Raw genomic sequence first — 26,533 nt, forward strand, 5'->3', positions numbered from 1 at the left:
ATGGGGCAATTTAAGCAAGAACAGGTTTATGACTTCAATGAAATAAAACATATCAGATACATTTAAAATGATGAGTTTCTAATAAAATGAAAAAAAACTTCATTAGTTACTTTTGGTGAATGCTAGAGAAGTAACCTCTAATAAATGAAAGAACTAAGCTTTAATCTTTCCTTTCCCGGAAAAACTGTTCTTCATTGTACCAAATAATTGATAAGAAGTCTCTCTTTATTAATGAATCCCAGCCAACATACAAGAGTAAACTCAGGATAGATTAAAGACTTAACAAAAAGACAACCTACCCAATGGGAGAAGATATTCACCAATGATACATCTGATAAGGGGTTAATATAAAAAATATATAAAGAACTCATACAACTTAACATCAAAAAAACAAACAGTCCAATTCAGGGCAGAAGACCTAAATAGACATTTCTTCAAAGAGGGCATACAGATGAACAACAGACATATGAAAAGATGCTTAACATCACTAATCATCAGAGAAATACAAATTAAACCCACAATGAGGTATCACCTCACACCCGTCAGAATGGCTAACATCAATACATCAACAAACAAGTGTTGGTGAGGATGTGGAGAAAAGGGAAACTTGTACACTGTTGGTGGGATTGCAAACTGGTGCAGCCACTATACAAAACAGTATGGAGGTTCCTGAGAAAACTGAAAATAGAACTACGTTATGACCCAGCAATTCCACTTCTGTGTACTTCTCTGAAGAAATCCAAAACACTAACTCGAAAAGACATATGCATCCCTTTGTTAACTGCAGCATTATTTACAAGAGCCAGGATGTGGAAGCAACCTAACAGCCATATGGATAAAGAAGATGTGCACATATATACAATGGAGTATTACTCAGCCATAAAAAAGAATGAAATCTTGCCATTTGCGACAACATGGATGGACCCAGAGAGTATTATGCTAAGTGAAATAGATCAGACTGAGAAAGATAAATACCATATGATTTCACTTACATGTGAAATCTAAAGAACAAAATACATGAACAAACAAAACAGAAACAGATTCATAGATGCAGAAAACAAATTGATGGTCGCCAGATGGGAAAAGGGGTTTGGGAGGATGGGTGAAAAAGGTGAAGGCATTAAGAAGTACAAATTGGCAGTTACAAAATAGTGACAGGGATGTAAAATACAGCATAGGAAATATAGTCAGTAACACTGTAATAACTATGTACAGTGCCAGGTGGGTACTAGACTTATCAGGTAACACTTCATAAATTATATAAATAGCTAACCATTATGCTGTACATCTGAACTAATATAAAATATTTAATATCAAGTGTAATTGAAAAAAAAAAAGAATTCCAGCCCATAAATGAAGAAGAAATCACAGAAAGAGATCACTATTTTGCAAACCCTAATGAATAATTTAAAGGATCTACACCACAGTAGCTGCCAATGTCACAAAGAGAGGCAAGCAGACTTTGTATCTCACGATGGAAGTACAGACACCAACTAGGTAGGAAGTTGTCTCACCTTCAAGCTCTCAAAATAAGCTTGAATCTGATGGAGCCTTTAGCTCTTACTACTTACCAATTTATTTATAACATTGGGAATAGAACATGCTAAATGACCCCATGAGAAGGCAGTCAGCAAAATCTAGACCACATGAAGCTCTAAATAACCTAGATTCTTCAATCACAAATTTCAAAGGAAAAAAAATGGAAGTGACCTATAGAATAAAAGAAATTTAAGAGATAGGAATTAATACGTATGAGCCTTATTTGGATCTTGACTCAAGTTATAAAGAAAAAAGTTATGAGACAATAGGGAATATTTGAACACTGACTGGATATTTGATAACATAAAGAAATCATCATTAATTTTTTTATAAGTGATACTAAATATTATGGTCTTATTGTGAAAAAATAGTCCTTACCTTATAGATGTGCATACTACAATATTCAGGGATAAAATAAAATGAAGTGTATGAGTTGCTTTAATATAATCAGAGTGGAGGTGGCAATAAATGAAAGAACATTGGCTTTGAATTGATAATTATTGAAGTTGGTGATGGGAACATGAGTGTTCATTACATTTTTCTCCCTACTTATGCTTTGAATTTCCAAAAAGTTTCTGTAAGGTTTGCAGTGAAAGCTGGTAAAACAGGGATCAGATGTGATCCTTAACCTGGAAGTTAGACCAGGGGGAGTGTGTGGAGTGACAGGGAATATAAGTTTCTGATAAAGCTCACGGAAGTGTTATTGAAGGGAATTATTCATTATGGAAAGAAAGGGCTATCTAAGTCAAACATATTTCTGGTTACAGAAAATGTACAAGGTGGATACTGAGTATGAGCTGCGGTCATGAATCAAGAATATTTTTCAGGCCCATTCCAATTAGGTAGTCCATGAGCTTTTTTCCAATATCTTCTGAAAGACCACCTTATTCAAAGTACGAATTGCAAAAACACTCATAGCATTTGTTTCTTTGTGCTTGTGCAGTGTGCATGCGCATAAAGCAGAGGGCCTGGGATACAGAGCAAAGGAAGGAAAGAAAAATGAGAATGGGCATAGAAAATATTTCAGCAGAACAGGAATGATCTAAAAAATATTACGTAGACCTGCTATGCTTAACTTCTTATTACTGCGGAAAGTCCCGCTGAATATTTTTCAGTTCACTGAAAGATAAGGATGGTTTCTCTATCACTAGGTAACAAACCCAAATACCAAGTTTTTAAGACATTAATTTAACTACATTTCAGGAAACCATGCAGAGATTATTGGGAGGACACAGTCCTGTGCTACCTGGGCATAATTTTTTTCCCGTGCTTCAGACATGCTTATTTAGTATGTCTTAATCAGAACTTCCATCCCAGGAGGTTTTTTACAAAGGTCAAAATTCAACTCACCAGGAAACTAAAAGAGGAGAAAGAAAAAAAAAAGACAAAAAAGCTACATTTCGGCCAAGCAGTCCTTAAGATTATTCTATAAATCTCGTCCCAAACACCTGAATAGACACCATCCAAACTGTTTTTATTTTTCTTAGCATACACGAAGAAATTCAGTTTCTTATGAAATTCTTCTTTTAATCAAAGGGAGAATAATCATTGAATGCATTTTTGACTTGGTCCCCATATCATCTACCATCAAGAATAGATTGCACCTTTGCATTATGAACCCAATTTTGATTCTGACCTATGTAATTAAGCAATCAACTCCTATTTCTGGAATTTATAGTTTTAGTCTATGTGACTCACCATAATTTGACTTCATCTGAGGTGCAGCAGCTCTTTCAATTTGTACCATTTGCATATTGAATTACTCATTGCTAGCCTGGAATCCCAGTCCCTAGGCTGAGACAGTCTACCAAGGACTATGTTGTTTTTACATTTGAAACATTGGAAAAATCACATTTATGTGCATGTGCATTCTATTTGAAGATGGTTATTACTTTCTCCACCCCAGGCAACTTGGGCGTTTTCTTCTTTTGGATTCTTCTCATTACTGGATTGCTAAGAATTATTTCTTTTACTCCATTAATTTCCTGGCCAAGTTCACTGTCAACCAAAGTTGAAGAAAAACAGTATACCTGATGCCTCTGTCTCAGATAACTTTAGAAATTGAATTCTCAACAGAGGATATTTGAAGCCACCGTCATCTTTTAGAAAGAGTCAAACACAGTTCTGTGAATTTGGAAAATGATGAAATCTAAATGAACAATTCTCTCCTCACTTTGTATCAACAAACATTTATTGAGTACTTACTAAAAACCCTAATTATTGGCAAAGAAATGTGTTAAAATAAGCCCAAAATGTGCCTTGATCACTAGAACTAACCCCAATACTGGGTGAAAAATAAATGAAAAATAAGGAATCCAGAAAAAGTGTTTGATAAAAGAACTTCAATCAACATGTTAAGAAGACAACCACAGATTAAGTGAGCTCAAGGGTCAAGGCTAATTTGCTCTCCAACATAAAATGAGTTACTAATTAAAGAAAAATCATGACTAAAATGTTGCTAAAAACAACTCTGTTTCTGTTAACAGACCTGTCATCATGTTAGAGTCAGGCCCAAAGGGCCAGACTACCCACATATTTTTACTCTTAGAAAGTAAAGCTGAGAGGATAAATTACCAGTATGTAATAAATCATATTTTGCAAGGAAATTCATAAGAGTTGTAATAATTTGCACCAGGCAAGAATGAATATTATCTGAAGTAATTTTTCCAAGTGGATCATTAATTACGGGCCTCCTCTAGAAGCACTTTTACTAGTTAATTATAGGTTAACTTATTCCTAATACAGTGACTTCCATCGCAAAAATCATGTAGGACAATGAAATCATTATAATCATCATGAGTTAATCAGGAAGTTCCAATTAGGGCTCTGCTATGGCACCCTCAGTGAATTGCCATCAACTGATTAGGCAAACTGACTAAAATTAACCAAAGTCCTGCCCATAAAATGTTCCACTTACTCGTCATTAAAAAAGGTACCATTTACTATTTTATCGTTGGTGTCAGGAACATTGTAAATGCTGGAAAAAAAAATAAGTCTCTGCTAAATATGAACAAATAAATGTATCCATGTATGCATGCATGAAAAAACATCTGCCTCATAGGAACTTTGATTCAGTTCAGTTGGTATTCTCTAGACTGCAAAACAAATACGGACCATACTTGGGATTCATATTTGCTTTTTCGTGGAATTATCACTTATAAGTATTTTTCTTGGTGGTAACCTATTCATTCAGTGAGCACAACATTTTCATAAAGGAGGAGCTATTATTCCAACTCAGCCATTCATGTGTTTGGCCCCCTAAATACCCTTGGCTGGCATCTGGGAACTTGAACATGGGGAAGGCTTCTCACCATTCTCTCATAAGAATGCCACACTACGCTTAAACTGTTTATGCAAACAATACGGTTTACGCTGAAAACCTTCTGAGAGTGTGGAATTTTGGTACATGGTAGGCACTGGGTACCTATATGAGCATCCCCCAATAAAAACCCTGAGCATTGAGTCTCTAATGAGCTCCCCTGAAAGACATTTCATACATGTCACAATTCATTACTGGAGGAATTAAGTGCTTTCTGGGTGACTCCACTGAGGAAAATGTCTTGGAAGTTTAAGCCTGGTTTCCTTGGACTTGCCTCATGTGGCTTTTCTTTTTGCTGATTAGGTTGTACCCTTTCAATGAAATAAATGATAGCCATGAGTATGACATAGATGCTGAATCACGTTGGGTCCTCCTAGTGAATCACCAAATCTGGAGGTGGTCTTGGGACCCCCCAATACAGGGAACATACTGAGTTTGAAGTAGTAATGAAATGAAGGCATGGTATACTGCAATGGGGAGCTCAAGAGGTGGGGCTGAACTGGAAATAAGACAGAGGTCCATTGGTTGTATATGCTCTCCCTAGACTCAATATCCAGATCAACTTGCCATGTGGAACTAGAGGCAGTACAAGGAGGAATAAATTTTAAAAGGTATCTAATCCAAAATCCTCACTTTTTCAGATGAGCTAAAATACCTTTCTACAGGACACAGAGATAGTTCAAAGCCAATACTAGTATGCCAAAACCACATCCCAACCCCTAGTAGTTCCTACCAGTAAATCATTTGCTGCCTGGCTGGAGTCTGTCCTTTCTCAGAAGACCTCCTGCTTGGATCAAGACATGCCACATGGTTGCAGATTTGCGCCATGTTGCATTTTCAATTAAAACAGCTAAGTGGGATATTTTTAAAAAATGATTTCCAAGCTGCCAGGACAATAATGCCACAAACTCCACCAGATTTTATTAGAGCCAAATGACAGTACAAATCATTAGGAAAATGTGTGCCAACCAGAGAATCAGCAATACCTCAAACTCTTGGAGTACTGAATGTAATCCAGTTGGCTGAGAAAGAACCATGTGGCTTAACATCATTTTTTGCAATTACTATACTGGCTAGTTCATAGTTTTTGGCAGACACACCCCACATCCATAGCCGAACTCAGCTAATTTTCACTCTTCTGATCGACAAATAGGATTTTTTTTTTTCCCCTCAGAAAAACCACCCAGAGAGCTTTATGAAATCTGAGGTAGTGCATCAAAAAGGAAGCCCAATTGTTACAGCCTGGCTTTAAATAATGCATATTAAATAGGCCACCCAATGTTTATCACCAAAAAATTCTACTGTGCTAAGTTAATGAGTTAAGAATATCAGTCATAACAGAAACTCATAGACACAGACAATAGTTTAGTGGTTACCAGAGGGTAAGGGGGGTGGGGGGGTGGGAGATGAAGGTAAGGGGGATCAAATATATGGTGATGGAAGGAGAACTGACTCTGGGTGATGAACACACAATGGGATTTATAGATGATGTAATACAGAATTGTACTCCTGAAATCTATGTAATTTTACTAACAATTGTCACCCCAATAAATTTAATAAAAAAAGAAAAAGATACTCATACAAAAGTAAAAAAAAAAAAAAAAGAATATCAGTCATATTAATTACTAGAATCTGAAAAGTCAAATAGCGATATTTCCTGAGCCCTTCTTTACTTTTCTCTTTTGAATTAAGTGTGCCTTCCATAAAGCAAGAAAAAAAATTATTTACTATGGGATTCTCCAAAATCATTATTAGTTCTTAACAGTTAGACAAGAAATACTATACAATGCTACATCAATTTCTTTATGTAATAAAATATTTACAGAGCCAAAGGAATGAAAGAGCTTTTCTATTAAACTTATGTTTTCATTCAAGTTGCATTTCCAGGTTGTCTTCTTGGGGCTTCCTCAATAGCCCAGTGTTGAATTTCATATTCAGATTTCTGTTTTATGATGATTTCAAAAAATGTTAATCTCTTCTAAATTGAATAACTACTCCCATAAAGAGCAGCATCCTGTCAACAATGGGGAGCTCCCCCACTGTATTTCAAATCCAGCATCTGTGCTAACTCTGTAGGGATGAAGGGGCACTATTAGGATAGGACTCACGGGGGTCCTTCAACTACATACATAGATAATGTTCTATTCCTTAGCCTTGGCGTGGGTGGGCCGGCATTTGTGGTATTCTTTAAACTTTTTGTATGGTTTTAATATTTTATAATAATTTAAAAAATATTTACCTCCCTGAATTTGCTCAATCAGCATTCACAGACCCTTGAGGAGGTGTCTTATTTAGCCTCACCATCTCTCGAATCAAACTGAATTTTCCTTCATAGGGTCAAAATGGTCCATTAAAACCATTTCTATTACACTGAGTTCCCAAAGACTTGGCCAAATCTTCACACCTTTCCTATCAGATATCTTTTGTCTGTGGAGCATCTTGAAAGAATACGTAAACCAAGGGTATTTTCAATTTGTGCAAGGAAAGTGAAAACATCATCTCATATTAAAGCTGCCAGCTTCCCAGCTAGAACATTTTGTCAGTAAGAGGTATATGATCAAGAACAACAAGATAAATTGACCAAGTGTGCTTTAAAATGTCCCATAAATTTAAAAGCCCTTCTTCTCCCCGCTGATTATGGAAAGAGGAAGCTAGATGTGTGCACATAAACCTCATGTTTAAAGTATGGTAGTGCAGTGAGATCTTGAAGGGTTCCCAAGAACCTAGCTTCAGGATCAGCTGGGATCTTTTTAAAAATGCAACTTCCCAGATCTCTGCTGGGGGTCATGAGAGGGGTGGGCAGTAATCCTTCCAGATGACTCTGATGCCTGCTAGTTTGAGAAACAGTGATGTCCACGTTGGAAGTCTAGCCATTGGAGTCAGAATGACTGGGTTTGAACACCAGGATCAGCCCCAGGTAAAGGGTACGACTTTGACCAAGTTACTTAACTTGTCTAGGTTCTAATTTCCTCATCTGTAAAGTGAAGTTAATAATAGTTACTAACTCATTGGAATGCGGGCAATAAGATAATATATGTAAAAGTTTGGCAAAATGCTTGACGCATACTCAACACTCAATAAATGTGAGCAATTCTTTTTTCTGTTATGGAGATTATCAGAGATTTGCTTTTATTCCAGTTTACTCATCTATTTATTTGATTAGCATTTATTGAGCATTTACCACATGCCAGACCTGGGCACTCAATAACACAGGTTGCTAACTGCACACCAGAATAATCCAGAGAGTTCTGAAGACATCCCACTGCCTGAGCCCTACTCTCTATATACCAAAACATAAAGAATCTCTGATAGTGGTACCCAAGCTTGGATATATTAAGCTACTCAGGGTATTTTAATGGAAGAGGCAAAAATTACAGCCCAAAGCTCAAGCAGCAGGGGCCCGATGTATGGACATGCTCACTGAGAAATTTTTAGGAGGGGTTGTTGGCCCAGCAAGCTTTCATTGGCATTTATATGTTCCTCTCCTGCTTTACTGATCTTAGGAAGCACAAATCACGTTTTCCGACATCTTCAGTGCTGGTCACCATGCCAGACAAAGAGTAGACGCAGAAGTTTGTAGATGCATCGAGAAGTGAGCTCTATTTCTGGGACGGTGTCCTCCCAATTCCTGGAAGCCTGAGCACAGAGTTTCAGGACAGAGGAGTAATTATATAGCTATCATCTCCATAACAAACTCTTATAAATGAACATTTCCCTAAATATACTGCCCCGACCTGAAGGCTAGACATAAGGGTTTCACACACCAGTCTCCAAGGGGAGGAGCGGCATGGGCAAAGCTTTTAAATTAATTAAAAGAGACACTGAGGCACACTTCATGCCACTCTTTAATCTCCATTCTCCTGTGAAAAATACAGAATGACAGGACCAGGCTAACAAGTTGAAGGCAGGGCTCTATGGAATCTCACCAAGCAGCCCTCAGAAACTCTTCAGTAGGGTTCAGGGCTCAGAAAAAAGGAGGAGGAAGAAATCACCTTGCCTCTGCTGTGTCACTGATGTGTCACCAGGGTGCTCTGAAGGATACCCACTGGACATATCATTCCACTCTGCTTTGACTAGTAGTAATTTAAAGAACAGATAAAAAGGAAATAGCATGCATTGTAATTAAGAAGTCAGAGAATAATACCAACAATTATGATCTATAGAGGGTTTTCTAGTGTCGGGCACTGCTAAAGGCTTCTCATGCAGTATTTCATTTAATTGTGGTAACCCGCTTCCCAATGATCTTCACCTCCAACTATACACACTCTTGTGTAGTCCCCCTCGTATACTAAATCAGAGCTAACATATGTGACTAACGGAACACTTCAAAAATAACTGTCTGTGACTTCTGAGATTACATCATAAAAGACATCATCACTTCCAACATAACCTCTTGAATCACTTGCTGAGCCATGTCAAGTGGACACTCAAGCAGCCCTACGGTGATGTCCCAGTGAAGAGGACCCAGCCATGTGACGAGGCCACCTTGGAAGTGGATCCTCCAGCTCCAGTCAAGCCTTTGAATCTTCCAGCAGAAGCCCCAGATATCACAGAACAGAGAAGTCATCACTGCTGGGCTCTGTCTGAATGCCTGACCCACAGAACCCATGAGATAACTGTTTTAAAAATGAAATTCTGTGATTTATCATTCAGCAACAGAAAATGTATACAGAAGAGGTAGATACTCTTATATGATAGTTGACGAGAGTTGAAGTGATTCAGGCACGAGCACAGTCAGTGAAGCAATGGGGATTTGAATCTGGATTGCAGATTTGAAGTTCTGGCTCTCTTTTTGTCATACTACTCCTGACAGATAAGCTTGAGGTGTTTAAACTATTCCCCACCCATCTTACCAAGTGAAAACTAATTATTTAATAGAAAGCTTGGAAGCACTTTGGTTGTCTCCAGTGAAAAAGATACTTTGTTCATCCTACATGGCAGCCACCATCCTGCCTTGTAGTTCTCTAAGGACAGAAGTTTTAAGTAAGGAATGTTGGAGTAGTGTCTTCCATATGGTAGCCTTGTGAACAGTAGAAGAGTGTGGATAGGGTGTCGTGTTAATCCTATGGATTCCATCAACTCGCCTGGTTTGGCAGCTCTGCTCTACCATTTTCAGGTTAGGAGATCTGAGGCAAATTACCTCAATGGTATGAGTCTCAGATTCCTTGTTTTATAACAAGGCCAATATCAACACACACTTCTGTTCATACTATTAAAAAAACACTACATTGCCTGGCACATAGTAAGTGCTCAATAAATATTACTTATTTGAATTATTATTATCAAATTATGTGTTGAAAAACATCCAACATTTTAAATGGCCAAACAAAAGCTCTTTCCTCAACCTTTTCTCATACTGAAAGAGAATTTCCAAATAAATAGCAGTGGTTTTTGGGAGTGAAGAGATTTACTCTACAGGCACTGAAACCTTTGGAAACATCTTGGCCACAGTTCCTACTAGAGCCCAGCCTGCCCTGCTGGAGCTGTGAGAAAGTCTCAGAAAAAGCTTCCCTTTACCTCCATCATCCAGTGGGACACATGCAGACAGCAATTTGGCTCTTTCTTGCAAGAAGAAAAGTAAGGCAAGGAGATTCCCCCTCCCCCTGGCCTTATAAACGGGAGGAGAGGGATTTTGCTTCCATCCTATCTCTTAATCCCATTACATTCTTATCATTTTGTCAGCGCAGACAAAGCTCCTTAGCTCCTGCCAACACTCACTCTAGCTTTCCCCTGAGGTTCACTCTTTCTTGGTCTTAGAGCTAATAGGCTGTCAAGTGTCTTACTGTCCCTTTAGGTGATTTCTAGTCAAATGCTGTTTATTGTCCCACCTCCCTTTGAACTTAGCTTTATGGCTCCTAGTTTTTTTTTGTTTTGTTTTTTTTCTAAGCTCATGAAAAAGTTTCCTGTGTAAAATTCTGTTTAGGGTCCAAAATATTTCCACAACCTTCTACTTCCGGTTTTGACTAAGAAAAGGGAAATTGGAAGAAATGCGAGCCACATTCACCCATCTCCAAATAAACACAAATTACTGGTATCACAAGGTGCTGGGTTAAGTTCCAGCATATGGCAGCGGGAGAGATAAGTGACCCCTCCCCTGTAACAGAGGAGATTTTTAAAAGTATTAATAACTAGGAAACAAAGTACCAAATAAGGATGCCATGAGTGGCAGGGCTGGAGGGCCCTGGAGAGCAGAAGAAGGAAAAAAGGTGACAGATGAGGACATCTGAGAGCAGCAGCAGTCAGCTTTGGAGGGGGCTCGGAACAATGGGAGGAGTATCCTGAGCTGAGGAAGTAGGAGAGGGTGGGATGAGCACTCCAGGTAGAAGGAGTGAAAGGCAAGGAGACAGGAAAGCATGAGGCAGGTATGCAAAACACTACACATTTGTAGAGAAGCAAGGACAGAGACTGAGAAACATAAAGTAGATTAGGAGAAAGATACTGCCAATTACTAGCAATAAAGATCTTCAGAAGAGAGAAATCGAAACGTCTTTTTGCAGATTACAGAGCATATTGCTGACATACAGATTTCATGATTAAGAATAAACGACATATTCCAATCAAATTCTCAGGGACCATGAACATAAAACCCTAAGGCTAGAGAAATATATTTTCAAAGGCAGCAATGTCAAGTGAACTTGTAGACCACTCTTACCAACATGTTAAGTAAGTTTCCCTCACTGAAGATTTTGCTTGAACCACTAAACTAGCTACAAGTCAAACTTTCCAACTAGATTTTTCCAATTCTAGTTTTTAAAACTATTACCGAAAGTGAGAAGGCATACATCAGATGACTTGAGTCAGTGATCTGTTATTTACAAGTAGAGCCATTTCAATGATTTCCAAGAGCCAGTATCCATTAACCAGACTGGTTTCAAGGTGGAGTAAATAAATGTGTATCAGAGGTGAATGTGATTATTGAAAGGCCTAAGAGTGTGCACACCTTAATATAGTTTTCTATCTATTAGTCCAAACTTAGAAAGCTACTATACAAAGTAAGTTTTCAAACAGAAATTCTGTAAATTGTAACTCCCTTTGCTTTCTCCTTACAACCAAAGAACTAAATCCCAAAAAGATTCAGAAACCTCCAAGCTGCCTTCCATAGTGGCTGCACCAATCTTCATTCCCAGCAACAGTGTGTGAGGGTTCCTTTTTCTCCACAGCCTCTCCAACACTTGTTATTATTTGTCTTGTTGGTGATAGCCATCAGAAGATTGGATAAAGAAGATACTATTGCACCATAAGAAAAGATGAAATAGTGCTATTTGCGACAACATGGATGGATCTTGAGATTATTATGCTAAGCAAAATAAGTCACACAGAAAAAGTTGAGAACCATATGATTTCACTGATATTGGTATACGAAACTGAAAGCAACAAAGGAATAAGAAACAAAGAAACAAAAATTCATAGACACAAACAATAATTTAGTGGTTACCAGAGGGTAAGGGGGGAGGGAGATGGTAGATGAGGGTAAATGGGGGCAAATCTATGGTGATGGAAGGAGAACTGACTCTGGGTGGTGAACACACAATGTGACATATAGATGATGTATTACAGAATTGTACACTTGATACCTATGTAACTAACCATTGTCACTCCAATAAACTTTAATTGGAAAAAAAAAATCCAGAAAACATCTTAGGCCATCAACCAATCTCAAATGATGAGTTCTTGAAACAGGAAAAAGTTCCCGGGGACTGTTTCTGTATCCTTCCAGTCCCAGCAGATGTTGCCTGTACAACACGAATCTGGCCTGGCCCCAGGCCAGGAGAACTTACCATATACCACATGCTTGGCCACTTGGGATCATTGAAGTAAGTAGACTGGGCACGACTGAAGTCATAATCTCTCTTGGTCCGTTTTTTTACCACTTGCTGTTGGATCCATTCCACCTGCCAAGCAGAAGGACATCTGGTGAGTGTTCAAGTTCCGTCAGGGTTAGCATAACATAAATGACAGTCTGAAGTATTTCCCATCTTGAGTCAATTCTGTTTAAGTCACAGGCTTCATTCTGGCAACTAGAATCTCTGAGTCCAGGGGCTCAGAGATTCTCTAAAAACCTAGTTTTATTTTATTTTCAATCCAGGTAGTTTTTTGTTGTTGTTGTTGTTGTTTTGTCTTTATGACAGATCACTCATGTCTCTCAACAATATGCTAGTCTTTCAGCCTTTTCAAAAAGCATACTTTATTTATCATTTATTCAAATTGATAGTGTTAATTCTAAGGTAATTTTTTTTCACCCTTATCTTATACTAAAGGTCAACAAACTTTTTCTACAAAGGTCCAGACAATAAATATTTTAGGCTTTGCAGGTCATATGATCTCTGTTGCAAAACTACTCATTCTGACGTTGTAGCACCATTAGGCAATACAGTGTAAATGACTGGGAGTGACTGTGTTCCCAATAAAACTTTACGTACAAAAACAGATGGCAGACTGTATTTGGCCCACAGGACACAGCGTATGACCCCTGCCTTATACTTTACAACAAAATTTTTTAATGTTCTGGGATTATACATCAAATTTAAAAATCATCCTGGGATCAAATGCTTTAAGATCACAAATTTTCAAAAAATGGCTTTCTAGAACAGTATGGTGGAAAAAGCACTAATTTGGTGAATCAGAAAACCAAACCTCTAGACCGGTCTCTGGCAAAAAAAAAAGAAGAAAAAGACAAGTTACTAAATTTTCTGATCCATAGGCTCCTCGCCTACTCTAAAATTCATTTCAAACCCACCACATTTGAGAAAGTCTTAATATTTAGTTGCAACTTTTGCTTAAACAAAGCAACTTGGAACTCTGAGTTTAATACAGCATTATAAACTAAATGATCAGAATATAAATTAGGGTATTTTATAAAACAGGTAATCATTATGGCAACAATATGGAAAAATAAGCATGTTCCATTTTGATGGAGCGTCTCAAATGCAGTATCAGCCCGATGGCATTCTACAATTTGTTTCCAAATTTTCCCTTGTTTAATTATTCTGGCCATAGCTAGTTTTAGTCACAATACTCTAAAATGTTCTGTTCCACCATTTATCCCTTCTCTCCACAAAGGAATTAAAAATGGGGGGACTGTGTAGTCCACTACTGTGATTCTATACCCACCCATTCAGTAAAAATTTCAAAACCTCTCTTGCCTACTTGATTAAAGATTACTGGAGGAGAAGGAATGCTAAGGTACTGATTAACAAGCTTAAAATGCAGAGCTGTAAATAAAGGACTAAAGGCCAAGAGCCAAACGAATAAATTTCTACGTTTCTCACACTGGGAAAAACATGCAACAGGAATACTGATATGCCAGGTGTATTTAAATAGTGACTTCCCAGTTACATCACTAACAAAGCAAACTAAATCTCACAGCCTCTTAAATAAATATGAAATCTATAATATTTATAATTAGAATCACAGCTAAGCATCATGTATGTATGTGGCTGCTCTGATAGGTCCTTTAAGCAAAACTGGTACAGAAAAAAAGCCAATAAATGCAAAATAATATTCTAGAAAATGCAAGTTATTCTGATCCTGTTTTAATTAATGTAGACCAAGTCACTGTTTGGCACCGAATCATTCTATACCACCCCTCCGCCCCTCTACACTCGCAAGCACACTGGATAAAAGGTATTACATGTTATTTCTTTAAACTATTGGACAATAGTTGTCAGGGAAGCTAATAGGAACCTTGTTTTGTCTTTAATCCAATAGAACACATTTTAGAAATCACATTGAATCTCTTATGGTATTAAAAATGGTGTAATTTTCTTTTTTTTTTTTTAAATGAAGAGAGTAGTTTTTAAGTAACTGTTTCTAAAAATGCAGGAAAAAAATCAATTTCCTTCTCAATCAAAGTGGAACAGCAAGCATGGGCATGCATATACTTTTCAATTTCCAGGAAACATTTTAATCTCTTCATTTCAAACAATCTTTCCAAGGAATGAATTTCATTCACTCATTTATTCACTCCAAAAGCTTTAAGTGCCAATTCTATACCAGACACTGTGCTGGGAATATGAAGATGAGAAAGAATAGTCTTTGCCTTTGAAAGACTTAACATTTTACCAAGGAATATTTAGCAAGTATTCCACAATTCTCTACTTCATAAAAATGAAATTATCACCATCACTGACATCTGATGCTGGCCCTATCACTGTATTAATCAGACTGTTTATGAAAATTTTGACTATGCAAATTACATTTGTAATCCTTATATTCCTGTCTGTAAGTCTTATCCCAATAAGACTGAACCATTTCATATTTGCACACTTGATAAAAGAAAACTACAGATCTGTTTAGATATAAAACTTTTTTCAAACTAATCCTATATTGGCAGTTGCTTTTCCTAACAGAGCCTCCATAAATTCCAAACTGCCAACATACATGAGTGTATAAACCAGAAAGTGCCAAATCTCCCCCAGTGTGGACTCAATATAGAGATTTCTAGAGATCAGGACAAGTCTGTACTGAGGCAAGGGTGGATAATTGTTTCTACAATGTACGTTACCCTACACACACACAATACTCACACACAAATGGGATAAGCATGTGAGAAAACCAAGTGATAGTCATTTTCCTAGATGAACTATATGTACTAAAATAGAACAAAATATCTTACCAAACAGCATCTCTTCTGTAATTTTACCAAACAAAAATGCTTAGTTACAGGGCTTGGTGGTTAGAAGGTGGCACAGCAACTTGGCATCTAGATTTGACTATAAGTTACTCTGTCTGATCACAGGGCTGTAATACTCAAGAAAAGTACAGTGGGGATTTTTTTTTAGAGTCAGATACCATGTATTTTACCTCGGTGCTTTATGAGTATGCGTATATAGCCCTACAATTTTTAGAAAGTGGGGAAAGCATCTCTTGGATCGGAAGATTTCTATGACTGGAAACACCATATTTGTATTTTTAAACTATTATCCATATGTCTGTCCTTGAGCCCTTTAAGAAAAAGCTCAGAGGTAATGCATTATACAGATTTCATTTCTTGCCAAGAAGCCCAACGCAAAGGAAAGACACTTAGAAATTCATCTTCATAAAACTATGGTCAGCCCAGGAGAAGAAAAAAAGTACTGGTTTAAATTCTGAAAGTGCTATTTCCTGTGTATTAAGGAACGACAGTTAACCCAGAGTATAAAAACTACATGACCTTGAAAATCATCAGTCTATTCTCCACTAATTTCAACATACATGTGCTGCCTGGTTTTAAGGACACTCCTTCCCTTTATTCACAGCTCTCTCCCTCATCCCTACTTAGCCCAAGTGAACATCAGGCATTGTCTCTTCAGAATCTTTGCTAAAGACGTTGTCTTTCACCAGATTTCACTTGTCAAGCCAAGCGTATTAACTGATAATAATGGGACGCCTACCCCCACAAACTCAGCTGAATTCATATTTCATTATTTTGGAATTTACCAGCTTTCTGATACCATATGCATGAGGAAGGCAATTTGTCACCAATAGGAGAAAAAGATGTTGTCATACGAATATACGTTATACATGTTATTATGTAAATATAAATGGAAAACAAAATATGGTATCATGAGAGATAATACTACATGGTTTGACTTATATGTGGAATCTAAAGAAAAAGTCAAACATAGAATCAGAGAGTAGAGAAGTGGTTGCCAGGGGCTGAAGGGTGGAGGAGGAAATAGAGGCTTGTGAAAGGATATAAACTTTCAGCTATAAAATGAATGAAGTCCAAGATCTAATGTATAATATGGTGACTATAGGTGATAACACTGTATTGTATAATTGAAATTTGCCAAGAGTTAAACTTAAATTTCTCACACACACAAAAAGAATAAATATGTGAGGTGATGCACATGCTAATTACTAGATGGCGGGGTGGGGGGGTCCTTCCACAATGTGTATGTGTGTGTGTGTGTGTGTATCAGATTGGTATACACTGTAATATCTTACAACTTTATATGTCAATTATGCCTCAATAAAGCTGAAATTAAAAAAAAAATGGTGTCACTTTAAAAATGTGTGCCTTTTAGATATTAAAATCTATTAAAGCTAATGATTAAAACATTCTTTGGTAGCAAATATGTACAGATATGTTAATGGAATAAAATGGAAAGTCAAGAAACTGACCCAAAATATGTAAGAACATAGTATATGATAAAGGTGCTATCCTAAATCAGAGGGGAATAACAGATTATTTCATAAATGATGTTTGAACAGTAACTAACTGAGGAAAAACATTAAAATTGAAACCATTCTCACATCTTACACCAGGATCGATTCCAAATGAATCATATTTAAATGGAAAAGTAAACAAATAAAACCATAAAAGAACATGAGAAATATGAGAGATTTAAAAATATAATCTAAGAGTGGAAAATGCTTGTCTAAGTATAATTGGAAAAAAGTGATTTAGGAAAAAAATTGATGAATTCAAATACATAAAAAATAAATTTGGCATGGCAAAAAAGCTTCAAAAGCAAAGGACAAATTGGGGAAATGTTTACAGTTCCCACCACAGACAATAGGCTATGTCCCAAATATATATAGAGTTCCTACAATCGATAAGAGAAAAATTCAACTGGAAAACAGGCAAAGGCTACCAGTACAGTAATCTCTGACAAGGTAAATCAAGTTCCTTAAACATAAAAAAATACGCATGCCTTACCTCATGCATATAAAGACAAAATTAAATTAATATTACACTAAGATACCACTTTTCACCTTTCAGATATAAACAATCTAAATATTAATAACATATTGATTAGCGAGGGGGTGAGAAAATCGTCATTCTCATGTAATGGTAATGGAAATATAAACCTACAAATCTATAATGAGTAAATAGACAATATCTACAAAATTCTAAAAGAAGTTAATTCTAACTTTAGAATTTTATCCTACATATTTATTTATACATGCAAACACGCAAGGTTATTTAGTGAAGCACTGCTAGTACTTACTGAAAGTTGTAGACAACCTGAATATACTCGTATATTGATAGGGATCGATTATATAAATAATAACAGCCACACAATGGAGTACACTGCAACCACAAAAGAGACTGAAATGGACTTCACATACTGGCAGAGAACAGTCTCCATGTTACAGTTTAAAATGAAAAAAAAAAAAAAAAAAAAAAAAAAGGTAAGGTACAGGCTATAACGGATACTTCAATTTTTGCATCTCTCTGAAGTGATTACACAAAAAACCCTGATAACACTGGTTGCTCTCTGGGGGAATAATTAGGTGACTGGGACATAGGATAGGAGGGAAATGCCTTTTAAGACCTTGTTACTTTTGAACTATATGAACATGCTACCTATCCAATTTAAAATTTCTTTCAACATATTCCATTGGTCGATTACCACCATATAGCCTAATGACTTCAAATGTGACCAAATGCTTAAATTACAACATATTTTTAAAAATCAATAAGGAGAAAAATTGTATAAAAATGTGTCTTAGAGGGTTTTACATTATGTTCTACAGCATGATAAACAGTATGAAAAGATGGATAAATAACAAAGTGATAGGAATCTGGGGAACTTGATTTATAATCTTACATTTGCCACTAGCCACCTGTGTGACCTTGTAAAATCTTTGTGGGCCTCGTTTATCTGTAAAATGAGAGAAGATAGACCAAATATGCTCTCTGGTCTCTTTCTTCTAGCTTTGAAATTTTATCTATATAGTCTCTTCTCTGAATTGACCAGGAATAAAAAGTTTGTGTGAAATGCAATAGAGAGGTGAAGTAAGTGCTCCAGTTGATAAAATGTCTTTGGTCATTCTGTGAACAGGCAAGATTAATATTTAGAAAGGAATGTAGTAAATTATATTACTCTTTTCATGATTTGAATAAAACAGTTGCCAGGAAATAAAATATATGGGATTCCATGTTTCAAATCCTTTTTTTTTTTTTTTTGGTCTAGCTTTGACAAAATGGGGAAAAGAACATGAAGAGATTTCTCCCTGTGTTCAAAAGAGAATAAAAGGATCGTGAAGACAATAATTGAGTACCAACAAGTATGCGCCCAAGCCCTAAAATCTGAAGCCAACATAGCCCAAAAGGTTTCTGAAACTCTGGTCAAGAAATCAATGTTAATCAATGAAAGAATCAGAGAATCTACTAAAAGTATGTGTTTAGATGAGAGTATTCTATTCTTTAAATCTTGCTCCATCTAGCAACTAACTGGTGATTAGTGAGTTACTAAAATATTAACATTGTTATTTGATCTGAGTCACTCTTTTTTCTTTTCTAAAGGAATTGTCTGAATTTTGCTCATTTCAGATAGCTACTTGTGAACAAAATATGCATTACTTTTTCTTTGGTGGAGAATTTTTACTCGATTTGCTTGACATAGGCACTTTGAATCCTATTTAATGACTGCAAATATCAGAGGCTTATGTTAGAAAGTCATCTAGTTAGGAATATGAGGAATCATACAATTTTTGAAAGGTCATTCAGAAGAAAGCTGTGAAATAAATACCACATATACATTCAGAACAGTGTAATAGAAGATAATACATGCCAAAGTGAAAAGCTTTAACTGCCATACCATTTTATAATTAGTTGGCTTTCTCCAAGACAGCCAAATGTTTAGAAATGTGTTATCAATTTAATCTGGCTCTATTTTGGTTAGTGAAAAACTCATTACATTATTGTTCTAACTGTATTACTTACTTTCAGAAAATTAAAGTCATTTTTCTCCCTTTAAACTATTCCACTATTCTTTGCACGCTTCTACAACTTAAATTTTCTAATCTTTTGCCTGTTGTTTCCCCCCCACTTCTGATAACATGTAAAAGGGGAAAAACAAATGGTTACATCCAATGAAAGCAGTAAAATGCATTCCTCACCCTCAAGACACTTTCTTTCATTTGTCTATTCTACTCAATAAAAATATTATATTGAGTACGCACTATGTGGCAGACTGTTCTGGATGCTACAGAATGGCAGTGAACAAAAAGACCAATTTCCTGCCTTCAAGCAGTTTCCAGGCTAGTGAGGGTTAGGCATTAAGCATGGAAATCAGTAAAAGATTACATAACAGACTTTCATAGTGCTAAATGGTGTAATGTAAGGAGGTCAACAGTGGTTGTAGAGGAGGAGATTATTTTAGATAAGGTGGTCAAAAAAGTCCTCTTTGAAAGATGTGATATTTTAATAGAATCCCGAATAATAAGGAACCAGCCACATAAACATCGCAAAGAAAATAATATAGGCAACATTAGTAACTAACGCAAAAGCCCTAGAATGCCCATCTGATGTACGTCTTTTTGTCTATACCTCATCCACGGGCCACAATCCTTCAAGGCCTAGGAGTAGGCATACGAGGAGTACATTTCACCCTCCAGTGGATAGATGAGGTGGGAGATTCAAACACAATATGGAAGCGGATTCCCAAACATCTGGTAAACTAACGCTGGGCTCTGGGTACCGGGAATATGATCCAGGAGGTGACACAGGTTCAGGGTGGGCATGTCATCAAGTCTTCAGCTGATAGGAACAAACTCAGCTGAAACAAGGCTGAAGACGGCCCACTAAAGCATGGGGACGCTCTTGCCCAGATCTAGAGATGTTAGGCACTATAAACTGGTCTAGTAAGGTTTTGATGCAGATTCTGTCCTTTCAATTATATAGTAAAAATCACAGGTTCTATGTCATCTAAACGGCAGATAAATTATAATATGATTTCTAGGATAGAAAGAATCCCAAGTATGAAGCACAAAGAAAAGGTAGGGGCATAAAATACTATTTAGTACAGCAACAGATGCAGAACACCTATACATGGGAATCAGAAGACATAGTTACTTAATCTTCCAATCTCAGACATATCAATTACCAACTCTGCAACTCCATGAAAAAAGGACATAATATGTGTTGTTGGACAAATCTTATAAAACAATTTAACATTAGGTTATATTTAAAAAGCAAGGTATAGTTGACAATTGAACAACACAGGTATGTACTACACAGGTCCACTTACAGGGGGATTATTTTCAATAAATATATTGCAAATTTTTTGGAGATTTGCTTACTACCATGAAGCAATCCTATTGATTACACTAGGCTACCATAAAATAATTACATTACTGTTTCCTTATAATCAATGCATAAATCATTACACCTGTAAATAAATACAATTTATTTTTCACATTATCTTTTCATTTTTGATGTCTAGTGTTAGTATATACAGTGTTTTGCATCATTTAAGACAATAATGATGTAGATGCTGACAGAGACAATTCATCTTGTAAACAGATGGTGTAAATTACAGCGCCGATAAATACAGTACAATACTCTAAATGTATTTTCCTTGTGGTTTTCTTAATCCCATCTTCTTTTCTTTAGCTTAATTTATTGTAAGAATACAGTATACAATACATATAACATACAAAATATGTATTCATCGACTGTTTATGTTATCAGTAAGGCTTCCTGTCAACAGTAGACTTAGTAGTTAGGTTTTGGAGAAGTCAGAAGTTATACGCGGCTTTTCAACTGCACGGGTGGTCAGCACCTCTAACCCCCACATTGTTCAAGAGTCAACTGTAGTTATTTCTGGAGCTATGTGTAAAAATATCTCGTGTATGCTCTTTATACATTCAGAGGAGTTGAGCTGGGCTAGACTATGCCACAAATAGGCAGTGCAGAATAATGAAACGGGAAAGCATGCTCCCTGAGTTCCTGGTAGAGTACCACCAATTACCAGCCTGGGCACTTTGGACAAATCACACAGTCTTAGCATTCCATATTCTCATCTGTAAAATGACATTATTGTTGTAAGGATCAAAATATAATGTGCTATACAAATGTAGGCTCCTGCAGAACTTACTACCCTGTATCCTAATTTCATGTTTCCTCCTACTTCTTTAGAAGAAAGAAAGTAGGTTTTAGTATTCATAGTACCAAAGCTTGGCAATACTAAATAATAAATAGACATATTAGGTTGGTGCAAAAGTAATTTCAGTTTAAAAGGTTAAAAATAATTGCAAAAACCGCAATTACTTTTGCACCAACCTAGTAGATGAACAGACATTATTTTTGCATTGCATTAATATATTTTTGGTAGGAATGTCTACATTTTCTAGTTATTAAAAAAAATAGCAGGAAGTTTTAAATAGGGTGCCAAAAATGGTGTATGCTTCATCCTACCAAGTATAATAGGATATTTTGTATTTCAGCCACAGAAAAATCGTAGCATAAGGATAATTATATTTCTAGCAACAAATGTATTAATGAAGGATGTGTTCATTCTATACATAATTCTGTATTGTTACTGTATCATGGAACCCTTCTCAGTTTGACCCCCTACTTGAAACCTACTGCTGTACAGATTTTTATCTTTTGAGATGGGGCCATTTCCTCCACCTTACCAGTCTAAATCTCAGAAGCAACAAAAGACAGGGTCTACCATTAAAATGGATAAACATAGAAGAATGAAGTAGTTGTTGACACAGGTCAAGAACCTGGAATATCACTGCAGAGACCAGAAGGCATTCACATACTACAAGGGCCTGGGGTTACATAACGTCAATGAGTCCCACAGTGCTCGGCGCTGCATTCTCCCCTCCTAACAGAGAGCATCCCCAAGATCTTAGTGATCAATGACTAGTCCACAATCAAAGCACACAGCAAAGGAAGTAGGATTTTAAAAGCAGATATGGAGGGAGGAATACAAGAAACCAATGCAAAGCCTAGCGGGAAAAGGTGCCAAACTGATAAGAAATGTTAGGGCATATATCTTTAAAGAAAACTTATTGGTAAATATTTAAATTTAAAATGTTGCCCATCCCAGCAACTTGTAGTAGTACCCATAAGCAATAGTTTGGTTTTTTTGTTCTTAAATTTTACTGGAGATATATATATACATATATATATATATATATATATATATATATATATGTATATATATATATATATATATATATATATATATATATAGAGAGAGAGAGAGAGAGAGAGAGAGAGAGAGAGAGAGAGAGAGAGCGCTTTACTTTTACCTTTCCAGGAAAGGTAATTTCAAAACATTTCAGGTTCATTTTCCCATTCATGTGTCACTTCTTAAACTTTCTTCAACTCCTCTGAAGGCAAGACCCTATACTTATCTCAAATGTAATATATTTGTCTTTGAGACAAGTTTAATTTGTTCTCTGGAAAACAATATAGCTCCTTATTCCTAGTCATGCCAAAGTCCTTCCCAGTGTGTAAAACAGAATTCAACTTTTGTGTGTGTGGGGGGAAAGTGTGTGTGCATGCACATGTACACACACATACAGATGCTCCCAGTATATGGAGTGGGGACATTAAAAGGAAAAGCTGCTGATATGAAGTCATTAGATACTTGGTGAATGGCAAGATTATATCCAAAGAATCTTGCATTTTCAAACTTGGATTGTAGGTCCTTCTATTTCAAACTTTAGGACAATTAATTTAAGCAATGAGACCCGAAATTTGAAAACAATTTTGATTGCTTAAAAGTATTAAAAGGATATGGAATTCTAAAGTACCTAAAACTAATTCTACTGTCTTGAGTGCCACCTGGGGTTAAATTCACACTTTTGATTAAATGCAATCTTAATGCAGGAATTAAATTGGGACAGCATGTAATTCCCTTCAGCTTGACTCTAAGATCAAGATTATCACTGCATGAAAAACACAGTGGCATGACTTCCTTCTGCATATATTTGTCTTTTGAACAAGCATCTTTTAAAGTGATTTGAAAGCCAAGGCAATGAAATTAATAAAATCCATTTAACATTTAAAGTAAATATAACTAAAATCTCATTCTGCCCTCAGTATATTTGAAGTTTTAGATATCTGCAAGAATGACTATTTTCTCTTAAAACCAAGGGTCAATCACTTAATGGATTTGGGTTCTCTTGGACCAATCCTGCAACTCTGTGTATAAATCATTCAAGATATTCCCAGATCTGTATTGCAAAAATTGGATGTTCTCAAGTTGTGTACCAAGTGCATACAAAGATGGGCATTATTTTGTACAGAGTGGAGAATTGTTCAATTCAGCTGAGATTAATATAAAAAGAGGCAAATGCTGGCAAGGGAAAGGGCAGTCATTCTCATTATTTCTCCAAGCAGAGGACATGGGGTGATCCGCTAAATATCAAAAGTATGTCAGCATCTTGCTTCTTAAGTTAACATACTACCTAATTGCATGGCTCACAAGCAATGATCATGAAACATATTCATCCGGGAAGCAACTCTCTTCCTTAGTGACTAATTCAGCTCCACTTCACGTACTGTCTTGTTCTTCTAGCCAGTTAAACATAAATGGCAATCGCTTTTGTTTCAAAATTTTCACAGATCCGACTGCTATCATTCTGATATGAGTGGAAAAATTTGAGGGGGCAGGAAGAGTACATAAATTCAGAATTGGATACCCAAAGTTTTCATTTCTTTTTTTTTCCCCCCAGCGTGAGGCATTCTCAATACTCTGGCAGCTTCAGTTTTTTAATCTTTCCAGCATCTCTTCATTGTCAAGATTTCAAATCTTGGAAATCAAGAGACTACCAGTTGTTGCGCTGGCAAAGTCTAGCACTATGAATCAAATGGGGTTGGGTCAAAAATCAATGTCTTTTCTTCCTCCTCTTGCTATAAGATAAACGTGCAACTTTAGGGGCAAATGCAACGGAATCTGCACAAGTGCTCTATGTTCTCTCGAGGCTAACCTACGTTTTTAAACCTAAAATGAGCACAAAATCCAAAAGTAACTAGAACGAAGTCACTGATGGGAAGAAGTCTGGACAAAGATACCCCCATGGAAGGCCCCCAGGCAGCAGAGAGAAATGAGAAAGGTCAGCATGCAGAGAGGGTCTCTGACTTGGGTTTCCATTATATTGGCTTTTTTCCCTGAACTCTACCCTTCTACTTGGCAGGGAGGGCAAGGGTATTTTGCAACAAAAACACTGGAATTGTGGCAGCTCTTAAACACCATCATCACCCTCTGAAATATTTAGCAAACAGCTACTTTGGTCAGTGTGGGGGAGAAGCATGCCTTTCAGCCTCAGGTTAAAATACTGTCCAAAATCCCTGGGCCAACGGCAAAAGGATTGGCATTTTCTCACCTAAATCCAGTTGCCTGAAGCAAACCAAATGTTTTCTCAATTTCAGTGCTGCTCCCTCACCTCAGAAACCACTGCTGAGGCTTCCGGGAAGGTGGTACTTGACAAAACTTGCAGGTCAGAGCACATAAAAATCTGGAGCAAGGTCTGATGAGGAGAGCCCCGGCTGGAACTTCCGTCTGCCCTCTGCACAGGCGAGGCAGTGCCTGGCTCCCAGCTTCCTGGCGGGCTTCATGTCACAGCACAGGAGTGCCAAGTCACTCCATTAGGCCTCCCTCTCCCTGAACTTGTAATTCATACCCACCACAGTCAATTACAGGAGCCCTGGGGCTGAGGCTTGGGAAAGGAGACAGAAAACACATTTTCATCACTGTCATCAAATCTGACACATTTTCAGTGTGAGGACCCAGAAGCTGCATCTCTCCCCCATCAAGCTTCCTGCTTTCATGCTGTGTGTTTTGGATGGCTTACCCTGGAGTCTGTTGTGTCAATGTTCATGGAAATGTGATGCATTTACTACACCCGGGGGCTGTCAGCAATTCTATGTACCCCCTCCTCCTCCAATGAGTTTCACTCTGGCACACTGGGGCTCTCAGCACTGGAGTGAGAGCTGGTCTGGACCACAGTTGCCAGCAACCCTACTGAGTCCTGGCTACTTGAGAAAGGGCCGTCAAAATTGCAGCACCTGCTGAGTACACTCCACAGAGACTTAGTTCAGTGTAACACTTAGCAGCTCAGAGTCTAGGTGAGGGAAGCGGAGGATGAAAACTGAAACTACAGGCTACAAAGAGTCTGAAGATGAGGCCCAGATTTCATGAAGGTTTGCTTTTGGAGGGTAAGGGCAGCGTCTCTGACTTTCTGTAGTCCCCACGGCAGCCACCCTGTGCCTTGCCGAGAGCAGGCACCCAATAAGTGTTTACAGAATGAATGGCTGTATTAACTGCTCTTTCAGTAAAGGAATAATTTTGGTAGTCCAGCTGTTTTTCAGCCCCAAACATGTAAGGAAGAGCAGAAACGCAAGCTCTAGTAGCACAGGCGTTCTCAGCCTCTGGAAAAAGGGGGGAAATAATCTTATGCCACTTTCAGGTAGGAGACATGGGTTTAAGCACTGGAGAGCCCAATGAAGTTACTGATGCTAAGCCAAGGAATAAATCACATAGGTGACAGTGGTGGTTTTCCTGGTACTTTGATTTCCAATGGGGAGAGAAATCCTAGGTTATAGTGATTTTCAGAGTACAACTATTTGATTTTTTCATGGTTTGTGCAAAATAATATCTACCTATTAATACCACCCAAAGAGTTCCATCAAGAGATCATTCTTCTACCAGTGGGGAACCTGAGGCAGAGTGAGGTTAAGTGACTTGATCAAGGGATAGTAAGGGACGTGAAACAGGAATCCTGATCAAATAAATCCATGCCCATGTTTCTTTCTATAAAGCACAGTGGCTCCCTTCTGAAATACCTTCTTATCTGATAAAGTGGGTTGGAGGAGTGTATCTTTTTTCCTCCAAATCACAATCTCTATGGCTGGAGATTGGTCAAAGCTGACCACTTTACTATGCTAGGAGCTTTACTGGGTGAAAGGTGAGGGAAGGAGGAAAAGCGTAGGATAAAAAA

General features: G+C 37.2%; 1 protein-coding gene across 3 annotated transcripts in view; it reads right to left on the minus strand.

Moving 5' to 3' along the window:
- The window catches only part of PCSK5 (proprotein convertase subtilisin/kexin type 5), a 405,323-nt gene that overhangs the window by 308,376 nt on the left and 70,414 nt on the right, over positions 1–26,533 (minus strand). For all 3 annotated transcript variants that reach the window (XM_074330572.2, XM_019736691.3, XM_019736690.3), the window contains exon 3: positions 12,637–12,750. In XM_074330572.2, the coding sequence (XP_074186673.2) occupies positions 12,637–12,750 (114 nt within the window). The remainder of the gene's footprint in view (positions 1–12,636; positions 12,751–26,533) is intronic.

This window comes from Rhinolophus sinicus, chromosome 16 (assembly GCF_057876585.1).
Source record: "Rhinolophus sinicus isolate RSI-liver-muscle chromosome 16, RSI-T2T, whole genome shotgun sequence".
NCBI classification, from domain to species: Eukaryota; Metazoa; Chordata; class Mammalia; order Chiroptera; family Rhinolophidae; genus Rhinolophus; species Rhinolophus sinicus.